This window comes from Homalodisca vitripennis, chromosome 1, assembly GCF_021130785.1.
Source record: "Homalodisca vitripennis isolate AUS2020 chromosome 1, UT_GWSS_2.1, whole genome shotgun sequence".
NCBI lineage: Eukaryota > Metazoa > Arthropoda > Insecta > Hemiptera > Cicadellidae > Homalodisca > Homalodisca vitripennis.
The window spans coordinates 11,733,636-11,751,824 of NC_060207.1; the positions used below are offsets into that span (position 1 = coordinate 11,733,636).

General features: G+C 30.3%; 2 protein-coding genes across 9 annotated transcripts in view; one reads left to right on the forward strand and one right to left on the reverse strand.

The window, feature by feature from the left end:
• The window catches only part of LOC124357118 (transcription factor cwo), a 153,964-nt gene extending 151,129 nt beyond the window's left edge, over positions 1-2,835 (forward strand). For all 3 annotated transcript variants that reach the window (XM_046808592.1, XM_046808601.1, XM_046808610.1), the window contains one exon: positions 1,558-2,835. The gene's annotated coding sequence lies outside the window, so the exon portion shown is untranslated. The remainder of the gene's footprint in view (positions 1-1,557) is intronic.
• An 8,499-nt stretch (positions 2,836-11,334) lies between these two features.
• The window catches only part of LOC124357136 (rho GTPase-activating protein 39), a 45,286-nt gene continuing 38,431 nt past the window's right edge, over positions 11,335-18,189 (reverse strand). For 5 of the 6 annotated variants that reach the window (XM_046808638.1, XM_046808650.1, XM_046808621.1 and 2 more), the window contains 2 exons: positions 15,953-16,151; positions 11,335-13,554 (listed from right to left, as the gene is read on the reverse strand). In XM_046808638.1, the coding sequence (XP_046664594.1) occupies positions 15,957-16,151 (195 nt within the window). In that variant the 3' untranslated portion in view covers positions 11,335-13,554; positions 15,953-15,956. Of the gene's footprint in view, positions 13,555-15,952; positions 16,152-18,189 lie in introns of those variants that run through there. The other variant, XR_006921925.1, reaches the window with a different exon arrangement.

The window sequence follows — 18,189 nt, forward strand, 5'->3', positions numbered from 1 at the left end:
CTCAATTATTTAGCAGAGGGACCAATTATAATTAAATTAGGTAGTTTGAGTAATAATCACACGCATTTGGGATTTACGGACCATAGCATAAAAATCCAATTTTTCAGGAAATACACAATATTTATTCTGTCTGGACAGTTGAGTTTAGCTGATAAATAACATAGCTCACCCATTTTCTACAACCCACCTCACAATTTAATTTTGCAATTCATCATAAAGATGTTAAGTTAAATAAGTATTCAATAACTTTAACCTATTGAGTATTGCACTGAACCATATAATCTGTAAAAGTGTATAGCTCTGCAACTATGATGAACAACTTATTCAGAACACTATATTGAACTAACATGAGCACCCCATCTACTGGTTTTTATTTGTATCTATTAATATCGTAAAGACCACTAATTTTACTTTAAATCTATTTCAATACATTATTTTATTGGTGTCATAATATTATTGAACGAAACTCTTCAAAACTACATTTAGTCTAACTTAGTTTTAAAAATTGTTGAAACTTGTTTAATAACACTTCAATAAGTTATTCTTGAGAAATAAACTTGTGTTTCCAGCTAATAGTAAGAATATATTTTGTACAGCATCAAATATTTTAACATCTTGTGTCAATTTTACATGTATTTTAATTTAACTGGATCATACATAAACTTCCCATAACACTGTCAGTTAATTAAAACTTGTAAAAATGTCAATGTCTACATAAATATTGTTATTAATGTAAACAAGATTTTTTTACGCTTCAAATACTTTGACATTTACCGATCCCTAATTTAATTTTTAGAATTTTAAGTATTTTTTAATCAAAGATGGGAAGTATGTTGCAAGATGCGTTGGAAGATGCAATTCATCTTCTCTTCACTCTGATCCATGTGGAGTAGGTCACATTATGAATATTACTGATCTGAAAACCCTACCATCATCCTTCCTGCCCACCGAGCCAGGACCATATAAAGTATTATTTTAGCTTGGTAGAAGTATTGCAATTGTGCAACCCTTCTAACATGCCATTTTTAAGGTTGGACTAACTTTATAATTTAAATACGATGTTTTAGTCAAGCCATTAACATCTTTCCTAAAGACAACAAAAATATAAAAATTTGTATCCTTCCAAGAAGAACTGAAGCACTTAAAATACATTTGGGTTATCTTGACATCAGGCCTACTGAAAAAAGCTTGTGATAAGGATATGAATTTTTTTACTTGGTATATATGAAATATGACTGAAAAATGTGTGCTTTGTATTAAAAAACAGTACATTTTAAAGTTATATTTTTAATAAAAAATTATATTTGCATAAGCCATATTTTATTTAAAAACATCAACCCCTATATTATAATTCTATACATAATATAAAACTTTATCTTCATCTGCTTTTCTATATGCCTGGTTACAAAATTGCCCAAAATAACTACTTAAACACCTATAATTACTAATGAAATTATATTTTCCTTTCTTTAAGGAATGTGACTATGAAAGTTTAAAAAGTTTAAAAATGTAACTCATCTGAAAAGTAATAGCACCACCTTAACCAAGTATCTCCAGGGCTTCTCTTCCACCTTCTGGCAGATTATGGAGGATGATACCTTGGTCATGTTCCACGTTTCCTCGAACTCGGCCATACAGACCTCCAGGAACTCCGGGGTCAGCTGACCAGCTGTGTCTTTTCTCTGCTAATCTCGCACACCAGAATGTGTATCCTGCAGTAGCAGATGTTGGTGCCTCACTAACCGACTTCTGACCCAAAAGTTGGGTCAGAAATATCCGTGACACATTAGGATGTGGATCAGATGAAAGTCTGCCTGCTCTTGTTTTCTTCCCAGCCATATTTGGTTATATTTAAATTTTACCAAGTAAATTACATCACATAATGTACCTGTAGAGTTATTGAGATATAAATGTGTCATTAAATATTTCATTGTAAGGCAGCTACAGGTTGATTTGTATTTGTATTTCTACAACTTGTAAAAATAAATTGAATAACAAATCATTTTCCATGTTAGTAATAATGTTGTATTTTATAGAGCTTACATAATACAAATTAATTTGCATAATATTTTAAGTACATAAAGGCCATGATATTGTCACTGTAACCCTTGAGTTGTGCTACTCATATTGAACTGTTTCTATGACTCATAGAACTCTCCAGCTGTAATCTTGATAGCAAAATTGTCATTCCTGCATCTAGTTTTAGTTCAACCAAAACCTTTCTATCTACTGAACGGAATTGAATACTTCTTTATTTATTATATTTTTCAATATCAAATACATCTTAAACTAAATTAAACATCAATACAGAACATAGTAATAGAAAATTATATATTTGTCATTCATATAGTCTTGAACATCTTTACGTTACAAACAAAATAGAAACATATGCAACAGAAGAGTTACTGTATCATTAGTTATATAAGCTAATTCATTACTTAAACATGCATTGTCATTTTACACGATTAAAAATCTATGCAATATAAATTAATGTATGTTTACGGCTTTTCTCACGATAATTTGTAATTGCACATTAGCGATTGAACCAAATGTATTACTTTAACAACCTTCAAATTACTTGACTTAACATTTTAAGTCCACCTTTGTATCTTTTGAAAGATCTAATCTCAATGGTGCTGTGATGTTTGTAAATAACTGCGACTCCCTGTGCCTCTAATTAAAAGAAACACTGTTGAATTTTTAAATAATTATATTATTGTGTTTATTGTTGTTGTTTATCGACTGATAAAATATTGTATAGTTATGATGTTTGTATATATTGGACATTCATGTGTAGGATATTAAGTTATGAAATAAATATGTTATTATTTGCAACTCTTGTGAAATTTTTTTGCTTTACCCAAAGTGCTATCGTCACATTGTGTGATGTATTTGTACCACTTTTAAGTGCTAGCATCGCACAGTGTGATGTATTTGTACCACTTTTAAGTGCTAGCATCGCACAGTGTGATGTATCGTTTCGTTGTGTTACAGGCAGTTTGTTCAATATTTGCGTTCTTCAGAAAATAAAACATTAGAACCGATTCCCCTGGAAAACTGGAAATACTAGATCGGAGGCTTGTGAGAAGCATGCGAAATAAGTCAGCCTATTCAGTCAGTGTGGAATGCAGCAGCTGATTCATATAAAACACAAGTTTTTTTTATATATAATACTGTTTTTTATTGTAATTGACATTTAGCTTTTGTGTGTATGTGCTGACAGTATGCAACCAATCTTGCTGTTTATTTAGAAGAAAAATTAATTAGCCAAGTACTTCTGATGTAGCTAATATTATTATTTTCTGTTTGGCAATTTTCAATTTTCAATTTTGGGCAAGTTAACATGGTTATTATTTTACATGTGTAATTTTTATCAAAAGGTTTTGGCACATCATATCTTATCCAGAATAAAATATGAAACAATTTGTATATTTAGAAATTTTCATTACATTAAAAAAAATAATGTATACCTCATCAGTGCGAAAAATATAAAAGGTATTTTTCCCTGCCAGTCAACAAGACTTTCTCTATAAGCAAAATGGTATGTATTTTGGTTTCTCTGTACCTTATAGAGCATGATTTTTATGAAAATGATTATCCATTATGTTTATATAAATTTTTGTATTTCAAAGGTTATTACAAAAAACCATGTAATGTGCTTCAAAATGGCCCAGAACTTTAGACGCGATCTACTTGGCACTTGTTACAGTTAACCGACCAAGTTACGGTACTAAGCTAATGTGAAAACATCAGATGACTAACTGTGAGCTTTAGTACCTGTATGGTTAAAATAACATATTGTACTTACTGAACTATTGTACTCTCGGTGCTAGAGTCGTATTAGTCAGATTTTAATTTATACAGACATCTTTCAATTCCTTGGTTTGATTCTTCCATCATCAGACAATTTTTTATTAATGTTTGTGTGCAGTATGCGTATCAGTCCTTTCTGAACCGATTGTAAGCAGCTAGTCTTCAATGCAATAAGACCTTACTTGTTTAGCAACATGGTGCAAATGTTTGGAAAGACGGACGGCTTACTCACTGAGTCAGTCATCACATTGGTGTGCATGTACGATTTGTACTCCACCTACCTAGCACAGACTGCCAACCACACAGTAACCTCATCTCCACCTGCAGCTCACTACGCTGCTGATGACTCACCGCTATTGTTGTACACCTAACCCACACACAAACACCACAGTTTTATAACTGCCAAAATCCAGAAGACTCGGCAATCTAATTTTTTTTTTTTTTTTTATTTAATATCTTTATTTATATTTTGCACTTGAGTACAATAAATAGCGTCACTAAAAATAAGTTACTATAATAGTTATGAGTAAAATCATAATATTGTATAAAATTCTTCAAATGAATAAAATGCCTTTTAAATTAAATACTTTTTTAACATTGATTTGAACTTCTTTATGTCTCGAACACTTGATATTATTTTTGGAATTGATTTTAAAAATTTTATTCCAGCATAAGAAGTTTTTTTTTTATAATACTCCAAATTATGCTTAGGTAATACTAATTCCTTCTTATTTCTAGTGTTATATGTATGATTTTCACAGTGACTCTTGAAACTGGACTGATGAGTCTTAACATACATCACACATTCTAAAATGTAAAGGCTATGCACTGTTAAAATATTTAGTTCAGTGAAATGATTTTTAACTGATTCTTCCTTATCAATTTTTAACATTATTCGCAGCGCTTTTTTTTTGCAAGATAAGAATTTTATTAAAATTTTGATTTGTGGTTCCTCCATAATTCTGAACATTTAAAAACAAAAAGTATAAAAGTTGAAAATCTTAGTCTCACAATTCCAAAACCATAATGTTAACTTTTAGTTACATATATTTCAATCAACTCAAGGTCAACAATTATTAGAAAAACATATTCAAACTTATTTATGGTTTAATATATTTAACGGCAGACCATGTCTCATAACAGGGTTCACTAAGGATAGAATGAGGAAACCCTATATATTGAAAGAAGCCATTATGGTTTTGTTAGTAGTGCTTATAATTCCCATGAGTCTTAATGTTTTAAATAGAATGCAAATCTGTTAATAACACTTACACTTTTCCTAATTAGGAACTCTTGAGCACAGCTTACTTGACATTTAAGACGTCAGCACAGAAGAAATTATTATGGTTATACAGTGCTCATGGAGGTCTCACTTCATCATTGATAGTAGATTATCTGATTTAGAATTAAATAGATCTGCTGATAGATCAAAACAGTAAAAGTACACTGTTTTATTGTCTGTTTTAGAATAAAATATCAGCTGATCCAAACACACCATAGTAGAAAATCCAACCTAAATAATTTTGTAATATTCCAAATACAAAACTATTTTTGTTAAAAAAACGGTTTATTCATAAAATTCTTCACTAATTACTTCTAGTATCCAGACCAAGATTTGCTGTTATTGATTTTGGAAGAGAATAAATTCTGTTCTCATTTGAAAAATCAGTGAATACTCATATTTTACTAGTAATTCTGTAGTAACTTGGAGGGTATATGCAAATTGCATATTCACTATTATTCAATTTCATCACATAATTTAACTGTTAAAATAAATGATATATTCTTAATTTGACTTCTTTTTGTTATTAAATCTTTAATTGTCTTAAAAAACCTTTTAAATTTGTAAAACTCTAAAACCTATATCAATTAAATTAAATTTTGATTATTCCGATTACTGATTTTTGTCCATGCAAAATATCAAAATAGATATAGTTAAGTTTGAACACATTTGTGGACAGGTTATCATGGCAGAGGTATGGACAGACTTTTTCTATGGGTCTACAAGGTTAAAACTAGAACTAAGAAATAACTTTAATTATTCAGAAAAGGCAACTCTTTAATTGTGAATTGAGGACATTTCGTAATACAACACAAAGGTATTATGTTCAATATTATTTATTTTCAAAACTAGTTGTAATATAAACAAATATTACTTTTTGCACAATTTCTTCATATTAAAAAATGAAAACAACTCAGATTTTTGGTAACTTCTTACATAGTTTAAATAATGAGAAAATTATAAAATTTAAATTATCAGTGGGCATTCAATGACTAAGATTCAAAATCAACAATAATTAGTTAACTTAAATTACTAATTAAGTCAAACCAAAGCATCGAACACAGCCGATCAATCGCACTTTCAGAAGAAATAACACATCTTTCTACATTGTGATTTGGCAGTGAACATCTCATTTAAACTGCTGGCAGTTTAAGCAGGAATTGCTAATAAATCAGATCATTATTAATTTGCTGTCAAAACACAATTGTGCTCATTATATTTGTGTATGACAGTGAAATCCAAGTGTAATTAGGAAGTCATCATTACGAACTGTCTATAGTGAAAACGACCTCGAGTTGTCCCCCATAAAAACAATATTTGCCAAAATCCTTTGTCTTAAAATTATGGCATGTGTCTAATAATAAGGTATGATAAATTCGCTTCCATGAGTTTTCTTTGATGCAAGTAATTTTTGAATTCAAAAAAGTTGAACATGTAATTTTTCCAGATTTATTGACTTAAAATACAAATTTTGTGTATGTAAAATTTACTATATTTTAAAACATTACAAACATTACAATCTTTATTATATGTGTATGTGTGTGTATATATATATATTACATATAAAAGAGGGTTTTACTGCCCCTTGGTCTTAACTGATGATTATTCTTGTTTGGAAAAATTGTAAATAACAGAAGAGTAATTAAAAAGTGAATTTACAATTTTGAGCACAATTATTGAATTTTCAAAGTGAACAAAAAGTATTGATTGTTACTTTTGTATTTTTCCTTTATTCACCAATGTCTGTTAGTTTAACCAATCATAAAGCTCTATTCCATGCTTAAACGCCAGCTCCACACAATAAACCTTAAAGTAACGAAATATTAGTGTTAATTTAATATAAATCTACAAAATTAATAAAAAACCACACTAAAAATCAACATTTGGTACAAAAATAAATAAGTTAATCTGGTGATTATGTATTTTAACGGATAATAATAAAGAAGCCAAAGCTTTAAAATTTAAGTAGGTACAGTATTATAGTTTCAGAAAACTAATTCCAGGGAGTACTATGAGCGCTACACCACATAAGCAGCATAATTGGTCTATATACACCTATCCTGTCTACTCAGGAACTCTTAAATATGTACATATACACTGCAAATCAACAATTCATTCTCCTAGGCCTACGATAATCAAAAGTATACTTAATTTGTAAGTATTATTAGTATATACCCTTTTTTGAGAATGTTACGTGAAAAGTTAATTGAGGTGGGAAGAAACAAATTAGTGGATGAAATATACCATCACTGCAATTTACGTATTTATCTAGATTCATTGTTGCAGTCTTATAAGCAATAAAACTATATAACTTATGTAACATAATGGTGGGGTTCAAACAACATTTACATTATTTCAATGATATGGCTTGTTCTTGAAATAAATTAAGTACACCCACAAACTACTTAGTTTTATTTTATAAAACAAAGTTTAAATTATCATTATATAAAATGTTTGAACAAAATAGAAACAGTATGGTTTCTAATAAGACTTATAGACCGTACTTGCCTACAAGTTTATCAGGCAAAACAGTAAAGCTGTATTAAAACAATTAAAATAAGTATAACTAGATTAAAACAGCTGCCTTGTTTGTCTAATCACCCACTTGTTTGCACATCTCACTTGTTGTTAATCAGCATGTCTATTTTTTAAAGTGATCTCAGATTTTAAAACGCTATCGAAAACAACATTACTTCATTGTTAGTCAGCGTTACTTAACTTTAGAGGGGATATTTACTTTTCAGAAACTTTACAATGCTGAAATCAACAATCAAAAGCAAAGAGCAAGCAAAAGAGAATTAAGTGACTTGCTCTTTATTGACAAGTTAGATTATAAAACGTATTACATCCAGGGAATGGGACGAAGCATTAAACCCGAGTAGAAGTCTATTGAACTAAGACATTAAAAGCTTTAGATAAATTACCTCGAAACTGGACATTTCTGAAAAAAAGGTCAATAACGAGTTATCATGTCATGCAACAATGTTCTGATCTATTGCGTTCTTTAACAAGCGATCGTCTATTTAGTGGCAAAACAACGAACTGCACATTAACCTGTATAAGTCCATGATGTCAGTATCAACCGTCTACTAGTACAACCGTATGTTAGTTTAACAGTTTATCTAATCCATATTCTGGATATATATGGGTTATTAATCAGCTGCTTGTCCACTAGATGATGTGCACATGTTATTCTACTTCTGATGATTTTTAAAGATGATTTTACCAAAATCTGAAACTATCAGAGCAGTGAAAGCGATGTAGGCTTGTACGTGACACCTCGCTTAATAGTGTTTCACGTTATTTAAAATTATTTAACTATATTCCGGGTTAGTTCCTACATAATGTGTCCAATATTTTGTGTTCAGTGCATGCTCTACAATTTGTAGGATGTAATAAACCTAACAATTTCCTACCCTTAGAAAAACAATTAAAATGTAAAAAAGCTCAATTTTCCGATTTACTACACTAAAATGAACTATTTTTCCTTTTACGTTTAAAATAAACAAAATTATAAAGCCACTTTGTTAATTTTAGCTAATTTTAAAAAGCTAATACTTTGAAACAATTCATTTCTAGAGAAAATCAATACACAGGCCTAAATCATTTTGATTTGTAGACCAGCAAGAGATCATAATTTGTACTGTGCATTTTCTTCTTTGCTGTGCGCTACTGTCTTACACATCGTCCTTTTTGCTAGAAACAGAATGTGTGATTTTAAGTAGTCAGGTTTCATAGCTCACGTTTAATAATTCTTGTAATAATTCGTTTAATAATTATATTGTACAGTACACGCAAAGAACATTAGTTGCTTCAAATTGGGCCATGAACAATAAGTAGACAATGTTTTGATATTTATCTGTGTTTAAATAAAGAATAAACGTTGTTTCATAATAACAGTTAGACCAGACAGCCAGGTGTGCAAACAAGTTAAGAACTACAATATACAAAATTGTAGTACAAGGACATCAGCCATTGTTAACTGTTCCAAATACTAAGAATTGTTATCTAAAAAGGCATAATAATGTAATTGTAACAAACAAATACTTCTGTTCAAGGTTTATGTATTTAGGGTAGATTTTTAGCATAAATTTATTAATATTATAGGCCCTATTAACTGCTTAGACACTGTTTAAATAATATTATTTAAGATTGTTATTCCTCCTAGAAATATATAAAAATACATATCATGAGCTGACGATAACTATATGCATTTTATAACAAATACAAATTTTTAACTGTAATTTATAACAAAAAATACACCAAAAATAAATTAAACTAAAAATTGTAAAAACAAGCTGCTTCATATAGCTAACAATAACTAATATAAAAAATAAACAGGAATTTTTCGACCATCTCAAAATAGTAGAGTTTTTAAAACAATCATATTTAACTAACAACACACAATTAGAAAAAAGTTCCATATGTTATTTTGCATATGGAATGTAACCATAAAATATAAATTAACAATTAAAAACAAGTATCAAATCATGGTACAAATAATAGGCTAAAACAGTATCGCACACTTATAGATAAGTTACACTTAAAAGATAAACTTAAATTCACATGAATAGATATCAGATACCAGCACGTATACCGATCTTAGCCATGAAAAATATTTAATTTTCACAACTCATCTCTGGTGAAAGAGAACAAATCTTCTTACACTGGTAAATAATATTATTTATTTACACTAACTTTGGTTTATTGCTATATATTTACAGAACATTAAGGCCATTCTTGATTATTACAGTTATAATACATATACAAATTTTGAACAGAGTACTTCTATAAAAAGTGGGAAGTTTATATATGTGTGGTATGAATTAGCAAATAAACAAAAGAGGAAATTATAAAATTCAATAACAATTCTCCACTCAAGTCCCTAGTTATAGTAATATAAATACAGAGTTAAATAGATGTTAAGCATATAAACATGAAGAAGAGATGGTGACAGAAGAATATACATAGAAGAATAACGAGCTGTTTAGGAAATCAAATAGCAACTTCGTTTACTTAATTGTTTTTATACAATATAATTAATATCTTTATTTAAGAAAGTATTTTGTTTTTCTGTAATTTATTTAATTTATCATATTAAATTGTGAAAAAGAAAAAATCTTATGTGTTAAAAAATAGCCTTGTAACTCTCTATATTGGATAAAACCTGAGTAAAATTTTTAATGTTTAAATTATTTGAAACCCAAGCATAAGTTATAAAAACCATACATAAATTGCCGTTTTTAAGTTTTAGGATTTTTCAATACAGCACAAAATTTAAAAAAATTAGATTGCTATTTCATGTACAAGTGCATGGTGCAGAATTAATAATTCATGTTATTCAATTTAATTACCATAAGTTAATATTGAATTAAGAATAAATAAGAAATAAATAAATTAGTGATTTAGAATGTCATGTTCGACACATTATTGTTTGTTTGGATGGGAAAATTTTGACATTGGATTGGATTATTATAAATTACATAGGTACTGTATATAACATAGCTTCTAAAATGGTTATGATTTTCTCATCCCTCAATTAAATTTTCTTACAGTTTTTTCTGTATTTGTTAACACTTCAACATGGTTTCGTGTGAATGCCACATTTCTGTGTAGCCTTAGGCAATCTATTGGCCACCGTCCGAACTATTTTAAGTAATTACTTGTCTCAGTATATAGAGAACAAATCATTCTATTTTGACCATTACTACGCTTCCTATTATTTTATTCAGCAGGGTTAACAACCAAATGGTCAACTTGAACCAGCTAAACGTAATAAATACATGTTCACTCCAACCGATGTATGTTTAGATCATTTTAATCATGTTTTATTTGCATTTTAAACATTTAAAGCATTTAATTTAAGTTTTTTTTATACAACACATCCTATCAACAATACTAATTATTGTATTAGTATATAAATAATGATCGTGTTCAATAAATTTATTAGTTAGGTGAATGTTGCAGATTTATTGTTTTATCTAAATAATGGCAGTAATCATTACAAAACTACAGTTTTCCAAATACATACAACTTCATTTTCTGTTTCTAGCACATGAACAAATATACATATATATGCACAAACGTTTAAAAAATCATTTCCATTTTCATGAGGAAATAAAACCCCCCTCCCCTGCCCCCCACAGGAAGTAATATATTTCAAAGCAACTACCATGTTGAAGGGTTAAATTTATCAAGCCACACCGTAAGGCTTTATTACAACTTTAAAACAATAGTATGTTGGGATGTTTCCAAGTTGAACTGGTAAAAATAGTTATTTGTATATCACAGGAGGTGTTAGTTATGTTGTCACCCTGAGAGAAAAGTTTAATCAAATGAGGCAGAAACAAGAGTGGTAACTTTTCTCAAGAGTGACAAGGAACTCTCCTCGTAATATAGGCTACATATAACTTTCACCCACTAACTATATAATATAAATAAATGGATTGTACATTCAGTACTATATTCAGCACATTGCAAATAATATATCCTACCATAAACTCATCCAATAGTTCAAGAATGTTTGCATGTATTAAAAATACTCTAAGAGCTATAATAGTGAGTCATATTTCACTTTAATTTATATTCCTAAGTAATTCTGTCACTAGTGTGTGAAGATAATATTTTATGTTTAACTAATTGCATACTGAAAGGGGGGAAAGAAAATAAGTTACAAAATTGTTTTACCACAATGGGCAGCATCATTAATCAGATCCAGTAGCATCCACAGTGCAGGTGCTGTGTAAAGTGACTTGAAAAGAATTCATATAAAATGGTTAAGAACAAGCCATGAAGTATGAAAATTTCAAGACTGACTCCACATAAATAATTAGTATATTTAAGACTATTGATAACAACATTGCTGATATCTATTCTGTGAAAACATGGAGTTGTTGGGACAACAGTTTTGAGTTGAATCTAGCTGAGTAAGACGATGACTGTCTAAAAGAAATATAACGCCTAAAATATTGTGAGTTTCTATATAATATTTTATATAAAATAACTCGTACAATATCAAAGAATACACACTAAACAATGTTCACTATACAAGGAACATTTCGAAATTTCATAAAGAAAAATAATTGTACACAATATCTTTCTATATATTACTAATAGTAAACCAATATTGTTATAAAAATTCTACCTATTCCAAAAATGAGACCAAAAACATTTTGATTTTTACAAAATAGTGCTAGAGCATAAACCACTGGAACAAATTACACCTTTGGGAAATGTTTGGTGTTCATGTCATTTTCACAAATATGTGTCACTCAAATTCTACAAAAAACATTGCAATAAACACAACTGTACAAGAATCAAGAATTATATTGGCATTGATCTTTAACCAGGCATCATTACAATAGGCATTATCAGTCAATAAAAAAGAACAATTATACTATTAAGTAATTTGATAATTAAATACTGCATTACTTTAAAACATTAAACTCAGCCACCAATAGTAATATAAAACATTATTAGTCTTGAAGATAAAAGATACCATTCTAAGTACTTTATTATTGTACTAAACTATTATTTAAATGCAAAAATTGTTATACAGTATAGATACATTTTCATAAAATGTATTAAAAATAAATATACATTGGAGCAAATTTATTACTACATTTTGGTGCGACCAAGATAATTGAGTGAAATAACAGATTAAAGATATTTAATGCGTAATAATGATTTCCTCCCCATATTGTTATAATTTCTGGTAAAAGTTTTGTACCTTATTCTTTTGCCTTTATACTATTAAATTTCTTGAAGACTTTTAATAAAGAATTTTTTTTATTGAAAATATGATGTTTATTATGATTTTTAAGTTCCCATTCTTACAATAAGGCAAAATAAATTATATAATATTTTAATTTATTTGGCACTATTAACATTATTAAGATATTTGAAATAAAAGAATTTTGACTAATTTATGACTAGTGCTTTTTATGATTTCTTAGTTCCCATTATTACGGTAAAGCAAAATACATTACATAATTTTTAAATTTAAATCGTATTCTAAAGATCTAATATCTAAATTTTATTAGAACTGGATTCAACTCAAAATCAAGACTCCAACAATTCTACAAAAGAACTTAACAGTAATGAAACTCGTTAATGCTAGTTGATTGAGCTTAACTTGATTGTTACTTCTACACGACAGTGGTGTAATGTGGTGATCAGACCCAGTGTGTAGGAGCTGCGTCCACTGGTATCGATGGCATTGTACATCGCTATACAATATCGTAAACTCTCGAAACACATTTGTCTGACAAACATGACTAATTCTTTACAGAATCATAAACAACAAATTAAATACAAACAAAATATATTACAATATGAGATTATCTTATTTACAGTAAAATGAGACTGTGTACTAGTAACTAACTTGCTAACTTTGGTATGAATGGCATAACTCAGGCACAAATTGTAGTGTCTGGTCTGTAAGTTGAGACTCCGACCATCTACAACAGACATCAAAACATTACATAATACACAAATAAAATCTTAGTAAATAGCCTGCTCCTTGCGTTTATCACACATAAGGGAATAAAATATATCCCAGAATTCTACTCTGGTTAACTACATATGGAAGATTAGCTACAGTCTCATATTCTGATTCACGCTGTAGAGAAGATACATCAGAGAGAGTCTACAGTCTCATATTCTGAATCACGCTGTAGAGAAGGTACGTTAAAGAGAGTCTACAGTCTCATATTCTGAATCACTCTGTAGAGAAGGTACGTTAAAGAGAGTCTACAGTCTCATATTCTGAATCACGCTGTAGAGAAGGTACGTTAAAGAGAGTCTACAGTCTCATATTCTGAATCACGCTGTAGAGAAGATACGTTAAAGAGAGTCTACAGTCTCATATTCTGAATCACTCTGTAGAGAAGGTACGTTAAAGAGAGTCTACAGTCTCATATTGTGAATCACGCTGTAGAGAAGATAGGTTAAAGAGAGTCTACAGTCTCATATTGTGAATCACGCTGTAGAGAGGATAGGTTAAAGAGAGTCTACAGTCTCATATTGTGAATCACGCTGTAGAGAGGATAGGTTAAAGAGAGTCTACAGTCTCATATTGTGAATCACGCTGTAGAGAAGATAGGTTAAAGAGAGTCTACAGTCTCATATTGTGAATCACGCTGTAGAGAAGGATAGGTTAAAGAGAGTCTACAGTCTCATATTGTGAATCACGCTGTAGAGAGAGGATAGGTTAAAGAGAGTCTACAGTCTCATATTGTGAATCACGCTGTAGAGAAGATAGGTTAAAGAGAGTCTACAGTCTCATATTGTGAATCACGCTGTAGAGAAGATAGGTTAAAGAGAGTCTACAGTCTCATATTGTGAATCACGCTGTAGAGAAGATAGGTTAAAGAGAGTCTACAGTCTCATATTGTGAATCACGCTGTAGAGAAGATAGGTTAAAGAGAGTCTACAGTCTCATATTGTGAATCACGCTGTAGAGAAGATAGGTTAAAGAGAGTCTACAGTCTCATATTGTGAATCACGCTGTAGAGAAGATAGGTTAAAGAGAGTCTACAGTCTCATATTGTGAATCACGCTGTAGAGAAGATAGGTTAAAGAGAGTCTACAGTCTCATATTGTGAATCACGCTGTAGAGAAGATAGGTTAAAGAGAGTCTACAGTCTCATATTGTGAATCACGCTGTAGAGAAGATAGGTTAAAGAGAGTCTACAGTCTCATATTCTGAATCACGCTGCAGAGAAGATACTCAGAGAGTCTACAGTCTCATATTGTGAATCACGCTGTAGAGAAGATAGGTTAAAGAGAGTCTACAGTCTCATATTGTGAATCACGCTGTAGAGAAGATAGGTTAAAGAGAGTCTACAGTCTCATATTGTGAATCACGCTGTAGAGAAGATAGGTTAAAGAGAGTCTACAGTCTCATATTGTGAATCACGCTGTAGAGAAGATAGGTTAAAGAGAGTCTACAGTCTCATATTGTGAATCACGCTGTAGAGAAGATAGGTTAAAGAGAGTCTACAGTCTCATATTGTGAATCACGCTGTAGAGAAGATAGGTTAAAGAGAGTCTACAGTCTCATATTGTGAATCACGCTGTAGAGAAGATAGGTTAAAGAGAGTCTACAGTCTCATATTGTGAATCACGCTGTAGAGAAGATAGGTTAAAGAGAGTCTACAGTCTCATATTGTGAATCACGCTGTAGAGAAGATAGGTTAAAGAGAGTCTACAGTCTCATATTGTGAATCACGCTGTAGAGAAGATAGGTTAAAGAGAGTCTACAGTCTCATATTGTGAATCACGCTGTAGAGAAGATAGGTTAAAGAGAGTCTACAGTCTCATATTGTGAATCACGCTGTAGAGAAGATAGGTTAAAGAGAGTCTACAGTCTCATATTGTGAATCACGCTGTAGAGAAGATAGGTTAAAGAGAGTCTACAGTCTCATATTGTGAATCACGCTGTAGAGAAGATAGGTTAAAGAGAGTCTACAGTCTCATATTGTGAATCACGCTGTAGAGAAGATAGGTTAAAGAGAGTCTACAGTCTCATATTGTGAATCACGCTGTAGAGAAGATAGGTTTAAAGAGAGTCTACAGTCTCACATTCTGAGTCAGGTTGTTGAGAAGGTAGAAAAAAGCATTAGAATTTTTAATTGAAAAGCGTTTTTGCCAAATTATAAGTAAGTATAAACTCCTTTCAGTGTAGAGCACAGGAATTATTGATTCACAAAAAGAAAGTAATCAAGTAATACCCCTTAAAAATTAAAAAAAAAATATAGTAATCCTAAATAGTTTAGATAAACTGAATTTTTAATTATAAAAACTTTATTAGGAGTTTCAATAAATATGGAAAACTTAAATAAATCTCAAACTTACCTTTCTATACAACTCCTTCCATATAATTTGTATCTAGGTACTGAATAAGCGTGCGCATGAAAGCCATCTCCTTGCGTGCATTATCAAAAATAATTCTTGGATCATGTGACATGCACCGTAGGCAATTGGGAGCAATCACCATAGCCAAGTTGCTGGCATCCATCTTTGTCTGCTGGACCACCTCGCTCCGTGCAAATATCTGCCAGACATCAGAATACAATATTAACACAAGCTGTTTTAATAACATTGTGTAGTGTGACATGTTTCAGAATGCCTTTCTACAGCAAAAGGAAGACTATGAGGCCAAGTACTGTTGATGGCATGAGGAAGATACAGCCATACTCTCAGTTGGTTCTGTAACATAAACAATACTGTGCACGTATATTTTATATATATCTTAGTTTTTTATCGTTTTTTTTTTTCAAACATTTTAAGTTTAAAATAAATTGGATAAGTAATAAAATATTTGCCAATATATCTTGCACATAAGATTCATATAGCCTACCCTGGAAGCCCATAATCTGTCAAATAAAAGTAAAAATTGAAGATATGACTTAGTTTTCTCAAATTTGTTCATTTCCCAGACAGACCAATCTTCAAAACCTGTAAAATTATCTAATACTCAATGGGTTATTTAATAATGCCTGGCTAGCTACAGTTGTCAATATTAATCCTTTGAGTGAAGTGGGAAACAGTGAACCTTAGAGTATTCAAGAGTTATACAATAACTACTGTCTGATACTGAAACGGTTAAAATAGACTGGTATTCTTGGATTACTTTTTGTGTTAGGACTCTCTCCAAAGGTTTACAAATGGCAGAAATTGATTTGGTGATTTTATTTGAACTACACTACCTAAAAAAGCCATTAGGATTCAAAATTGATCATCAGGGAATTATTTCAAGATTCAGAATCTGGTTGAAAATTTTTGGATTTGACCATCACGAACGCCTATGTACCTATTAACACTTAGAGTGCTAATCCCGTAATTTTACGGAACGGCGACACTTCCGAAGAATGCTAATCCCGTAGTTTTACGTGGTTGTCATTTCAATTGGTATTATATTACATTGTCCGTATTTAAACGGGTTTTGCCTACTCTACAATGTTATTTGGGTTTTTAGTAACACAATTCACCGCTAGAAAGCGTCAGATGTATTGTATGAGCTTAATGACAAAGCAACTTCGGTCGTGTTGTTTACGTGCCGCTGACGTGACGTTCGTTGCAGCCGGCAGTCGATGTCGCAATCATGGCTTCTCGCAGCTTGAACGACGTTGCGATCAGTGATGTATTAGATGAAGATAGTTTTATTGGTGTAGATAGTATTTTTGACGATTCTGACATTGATCCTGATTTAATGGAAGAAGATTAGACACATACTTCAGGTAAGAATAAGTAAGTCTATCTATCACATAAACATCAGTCTAAAAGTTTGGTTATGTTATTGTTTTCGTGAATCAAACTATAATTTGTATTATAATAAATTAACTTTATTCAACTAATATTCTATTCTTATGAATAAAATGAAAATATATTCATATTTTACATAGTATATTATTATGTTACAGATGCTGAAAACAGTGCTGACAGCGAAAGTGATGCCGACGCATCAATATGACGGCATAGTTTTTTTGTCAAAAAACTACAAAACATAAAAACATGATTTGTATTATTCAAAGGACAGTTTATATTTGTAAATGGGTTATTGTAAATAATTGTATATATGCTTAGTTTAGTAAGTAAGATAAAAAAACTGTCTCAAAAAATAATTTTTTTTCCAAAAATATATGTTTAAAAAAAAACATTTTTTATGTGTAGTTTTTTAAAAAACCACTAACAATCTCACGTTAAAAGAAAGACGAAAGTAAGCTGAATTAAGGCATGTAAGTATTTTTCTCATACCTTAAATACTTTTTTTATAATAAATTTTTGAAAACCACCAAAAACGCCCAGCATTCTACAGAGTTACATGTCATTTAGGGCCAGCACTCAAAGTGTTAAACAAAAAAATATATCATCATATATACTTACACTAAATATCAGTACTTCATTTTTGGAGTGCAACAGTTGACTGTTTTAATTAATGACTGATTATTTAATATCAATCGAATTCAGATGTTCGTAATTTTCCATTTTTAACAAAACATAAAAATACAAGAAACCAATACCGTAAAATATAAAATTAGTTATTGTCATAAAACATCTGATGAAAACATTTGACCAGTATTGCTACATAG